We start from the raw sequence: 5651 nt of genomic DNA, 5'->3' as shown, positions 1-5651 counted from the left end.
GAAACAAGAAGTCAAGAGCTATATTTTTGTTGTTCTAATTCTTTAATCTTTCAATTTTTACAAAAAACAAACAATATATTTTCTTAATCTTTACGCTATATTTTTATCAGCTGTTATAAAACTAGTTTTTACAAGCAGCATCTCCATCCTTGGGAATTACATATTATACAATAACAATATTAAAGAGAAAGGAGAAAAAAGGAAAAGTTGCAGATCGGATATTGGTTTGATATATACTCTTAATTATTCAGAAATAGTGGGAAGCTCTCTGTTTATGGGCAGTTTAGCCCTCATTTCCTCTTTAGAGGCAAAAGGATTTGGCGGTACTGTGAGATGCTCAACCTCTCCTTCCAAAATTTGAACCACCGACTTCATTGATGGACGATCCACCGGATACCATTGGATGCACCAAAGTCCAACAATTGTAAGCTTCTTTGCTATCTTATCATGCTCTTCATTCTCAATGCTCATTCCCAACGCTTCACCTTTGTCCATACGATTGTAAACCCATTCTGGGAAGTAGACTTGGCTCATATGTTCCACTTTGACATCGATATTTTTGCGTCCTCCCACCATTTCCAGCAGCATCATTCCGAAACTATAAACATCTGATTTGTAGGATACGTTCCCAAAGTTCCTAGACAGCACTTCAGGTGCAATGTAGCCCATGGTTCCCCTTGCTGCTGTCATTGACACCGCACTCTGCTCTTTAGAACATAGCTTGGCTAACCCGAAATCGGAGATTTTCGGATTGAAGTGCTGGTCCAACAAGATATTGTGAGGTTTGATGTCGAAATGGAGGATTCTTTGCTCACAACCTTGGTGCAAGTACTCAATGCCTTTGGCAATGCCTAGAGCAATTTCGTGAAGCTTTTCCCAGCCCAGGAAATGATTCTCACCTTTGTCTCCGAATATGAACTTCTCTAATGACTCATTGGGTAAGTACTCGTAAACCAAGGCTCGATTATACCCGTCGGCGCAAAAGCCGACGAGACGAGTGACATTGACGTGGTGGATTCGACCCATGGAGCTGACTTCGTTGATGAACTCTTCCCCATTTCCTTTGAAATTGTTAAGAAGCTTGACGGCAACGGAAACATCGTTGGAAAGTGTACCTTTGAAAACAGTTCCATAGCCACCTTGTCCCAGCTTTTCCTTGAAATCAAAGGTGATCCTCTTGATATCAGCATAGGAATATCGAGAGGGCTTGAGAGCTTTGTAATCTTCCAAAAACTGTTCGATTTTGCGCTGAGCGTCTTTCTCTTTTTTATGCAAATGGTGCATATATAGAACAACAGAAAGGCTGAGTGCAAGAAAAAAGGAACCGATGCTTATACCTGCATTCAAATAACACCCACAGGGATCTATCCTTGTCAGATATATGTTTCATCATCATTACTTTCCATTCATTTTCTCATTAGATTACCCAAATGTACCTGAAATCATCAGCTTCGTTCTTGTACCTGCACACATCACCATTTTTAAACTTTATCAGCACCATGCTTTGCTTCTGATTAAGATTAATGTAAAAGGCAGCTGATGAGTGAAGTTAGAAGTTGGATTTGAGGCTAAATATCTGTTTTTTTTCACTAAATAATTAATTATATTATTTTCTTTTGAAAAATGATGAGTATTTTACTTTTTTTATTTATTGAAAATAGCCAAAAACGTAATCAAATAATTTTCAATATCTTAATTTACTCTTTATATTTAATTAAATTGATAAATATTAATTATTTTTTTTTAAAAACAGAAAATATTATATTATTTTAATAATAAAATATCTGATCCGGCCCACAACAACTTAACAATATCACAGTCTCAGCCTAAGTCAAAAGTCAACAAAAGCAGGTATTTGTCTCTTCCAGAGTATAAGCGGTTATGATTGAAACTTGCTTTTTCAAAAATAAAACTTCTGTTTGATTGCCAGTAAAATATTTTTTGTAAAATGATTTTTAAAAAATGTTTTACTTTTTTGTAAAATAATTTACTGGAAAATATTTTTTGGTGTTTGATTGAATCTGTGTAAAATATTTTCTGCTGCTTGACTGATTTTTTGAAAATATTTTTCGGAAAAGTTGTTTTTACATATATTAATATATATTAATAAACTTTTATATTTTAAATTATTTTTACATATATTACAATGATTTATTTATAATACTACTCAATTATTAAGTTACAATATTAATCGTTATAAATTGAAAAAACTAATATCAAATAAATTATTTGTAATTGTGTTAAAAAACAAGTATTGAATAATTAAAAAACAAGTTCTTGGAAAATCGATAAATGTAAGTAGTTTTCACGGAAATCAAGGAAGGAATGAAGGAGGCGATAGAGAGGAGAGCACGGAAAATGTCTTACGGAAATTGAAAGGGTAAGACATTTTCCCTAAAATGTAACCCATTTTTCCTTGTTTTGGAGTTCATTTTTCAAATGGAAAATGTTTTCCGCCAATCAAACGCTGGAAAAGTTGGAAATGATTTTCTGGAAAATCAATTCCGTCAATCAAACAGACCCTTATTTTAAAATAGGTAAATTAAGAAATTAGTAAGCTTATTTTTATTAATTTATTGTATAAAATTGTTAAACCATCTATTTTTATTCATTTTTAACATATGAATTATTGAATAGTAAATGAAATAAATAAATTTAAAATTAGCATTTTTTTATATTTATTTTTAATTCAGACATCTACCCAATTTACTTCTACCGTAAGATTGATTAATAGCATAGAAAATCAAAAGAAACATACCCATATGTTTGATAGGGATGACAAAGCATTCGAAGCCGGAGGGATTGGTATCATTGCGTCGACATCCTTGGTGGCGTGCTTCGCAGTCACCGCACTCCGGTCTGCTCCAATTAAAGTAAAGATTGTTACTCTCATCTGATATCAACCCTTCAGGAACTTCTCTCAGATCCATAGTCCTCCTACAGTGTAATAAATCAGTGTCTGGAAAATCGGAGCTTGTGAACTTAACGTAGGAACCAGGCTCCCGACTTAGGCAACCTATGGTATAGTAAGAACCGTAGTTGGACCAGCCTTCACCCTCACATTTGAACAAAGAAAAGTTTTTATATGTGCTGTCGAAAGAATAGTAGTCCGACATGAACTCGAAAGGAGAAGAAGATAATGTGAGATTTGGAAGCTGCTTTTGGACGCAACCATCTTCAGCATACACTTGAATCATTTGCTTTACATAATCTATACGCTTCACCAACAACTTCACCGATTTGGGCAGCTCCAGCACCGTCTGGTTCTTGTTGTTGCAGGACAGGTTAAACCCTGGTGAGCCACAGCTTTCATTTTGCCGGCCTTTCAATTGGAAGGGGAACCGCACGGAAGGAGCGCCGCGTTTGCAGCTCATCGGCTGGCAACCATCTAGATATGTTGAGGGTGGAGCAAGGCCAACTGCTGCAGCACTGTATATCAAGAAGAAGTGAAAGATGATAATCACCATTTTAATACTTCTTTTTTGGGTGTGTGTAATCTGAGCAATTTTGGAGGTTGAACAGTTAGTGCCCTTTTATTTTAAATGTCGATCCATCACAGTGGGGACTGGGGAGACGACTCAAGTTTCCAAGTCAACTTTTATTCCTATTTATTTTATTTTTAAATAATATTTTTAAGATAATATTCTCATCTCATATGCTCAAATTAGTGAAAGAAATCTAAGATTAAGGGTGGATTTGGATGGGCGATTGGGTGAGGTGCAGTTCGTTTAGTTTACTTTTTGTCTTACGCTACAATATCACTACAGTATACCGTCACCGCTGTTTTTACACTAACCGTAGGTAAACGCACCGCCCATCCAAACTCATCCTAAGTATATAAAGTAAGAAGTTGTGCCACTTTCTCTTTGGTATCTTTTGTTCTATATTTTTATTAATTGAAGTTTTAATGTTCTTGTTTACTACAAAGTTCACTGAAGCTTCGTTTTTCCTTTTCAGCGGACTATTCCTCTGAATTGTTTTACTTGCTCTTTGACTTTGAACTTTTGATCCATTCAAAGGAAAAAAAAATAACACGCTTTTCTTTTTATGCCAACTATACTTGAATGTTTTCATTTTTAACTTTAAAAATTTATAAGATAGTCACTGAATTATTTGAAAGTTTTTATTTAAGTTATTGGATTGTTAAAATTTAAAATTATTATTTTGTAGCTTTCTCCATTTGCACCGCCTTCACTAATCAAAGATTCTTCATTCTCTTTCTTTTCTATATTTTTTTATTATTATTAAACAACTTTGAATGTCATAGATCTGCGACCAAAATCCAATTAACTTTCTTCTCCGATCTTCAACATTGACTGTCAGATCAACTCGAATCTAATGTATGTTTTTTTTACTCGCCGATGGGTACTGATCCACCATACCAATCGTTGCTTGAAGCTCACTCGCTCACTAGCTATACTTTAAAAATAAATTTAAGAGCTCAATAACCTATATGAAAACTTTTGAATAGTTCAATTATGTTAAATGAAATTTCTGAATAGTTCAGTGACCATTTTATAATTTTTTAAAATTGAGTGATCAAAACGTAAATTTAGACATTGAGTATAGCTTTCCTTTTTTTTCTTCACAACTACTATAGATTATACATGTCCATGAATAATCTGTCTAATTTTTTTTAAAAAAAGTACGGTTCGATTGTGCCTGATTGGATAATCAATTAATTCTCTGTTTATATATTAATAAAAATAAAATTATATTTTATATTAACATTTAAATAAAAAAGTAGGATGAAGATGAAAACTCCTTATTCAAACCCAACCTGAAACAGGATAATTCAGTCCACCAATGAATCTAATGCATCTCTTACACTCTTACATTATTGGCTAGATTCTTAAAAGAAAGATTTTTTAAAAAATTGACATTTCATTCTTATTATTGTGCAAATTTGAAGAAGACAAGACAAAGATGTTATGATGCATATTGATTCAACTCTTACTCTCCTATAGTTTGCTTGATCTACTCACATTGCTATTACTACACTCTAAGATTTTACACCAATTCATGATCTTAAATTTTTTTGACAATAACTCTCCGCTAATTCATCTGAAAGAATTTAAATAAAATATTAAAGATAAATTACATCTATTAACGTCATTCTAAAATATGATTTATTATATTGTTTTTTATTTAATCATTTTAATTAAAATAATTATTCAAATTAGTCATTCCTTCTAAAAATTTGTTTGTTGGATTGCTAATTTTATGAATTTAAAAATCCTTTAAATAAACAATTAAAATTCATAAAAATTTTAAAAAATCAATTTTATTTGGGTTTTTTTGGATTTTTATGAATTTTTAACTGTTTATTCAATTATTGTTAGGCCAATGATTGAATTGGTTGAATCGGGAATTGGTGGTCTAACCTGTTAAACCATCGGTTCGGTTATTAAAACATTGAATATGATACACAGAGATTGTATCACATCATCATCTATTTTTTTTTCAAGTGATGAAGTAGCACAATCTCAAAGGAACACTTCATCAAGCTTTTAGAATTTTCAAGTTCAGGGATCAAAATGAACCTAATTGTCAAGTTCAAGTGCCAAAGTGAACTAAAAAATGGTAAATGGTGAACCTAGTTGTCAAATTCAAGGACAAATGTGGACTTACTTACCAAGTTCAATAGTCAA

General features: G+C 32.6%; 1 protein-coding gene across 1 annotated transcript; it reads right to left on the bottom strand.

Moving 5' to 3' along the window:
- Positions 1 to 3512, bottom strand: LOC105770940 (rust resistance kinase Lr10). Its single transcript, XM_012592317.2, has 3 exons — positions 2759 to 3512; positions 1437 to 1463; positions 1 to 1337 (listed from the first exon to the last, which is right to left on the bottom strand). Exons 1-3 carry the CDS (start codon positions 3465 to 3467, stop codon positions 244 to 246), a joined length of 1830 nt encoding a protein of 609 aa, XP_012447771.1. The 5' UTR covers positions 3468 to 3512; the 3' UTR covers positions 1 to 243.
- Between the last annotated feature and the right edge of the window lie 2139 nt (positions 3513 to 5651).

This window comes from Gossypium raimondii, chromosome 5 (genome assembly GCF_025698545.1).
Source record: "Gossypium raimondii isolate GPD5lz chromosome 5, ASM2569854v1, whole genome shotgun sequence".
NCBI lineage: Eukaryota > Viridiplantae > Streptophyta > Magnoliopsida > Malvales > Malvaceae > Gossypium > Gossypium raimondii.
The sequence above is the reverse complement of the archived record's forward strand: the minus strand, read 5'-3'. Positions and strand labels throughout refer to the sequence as shown.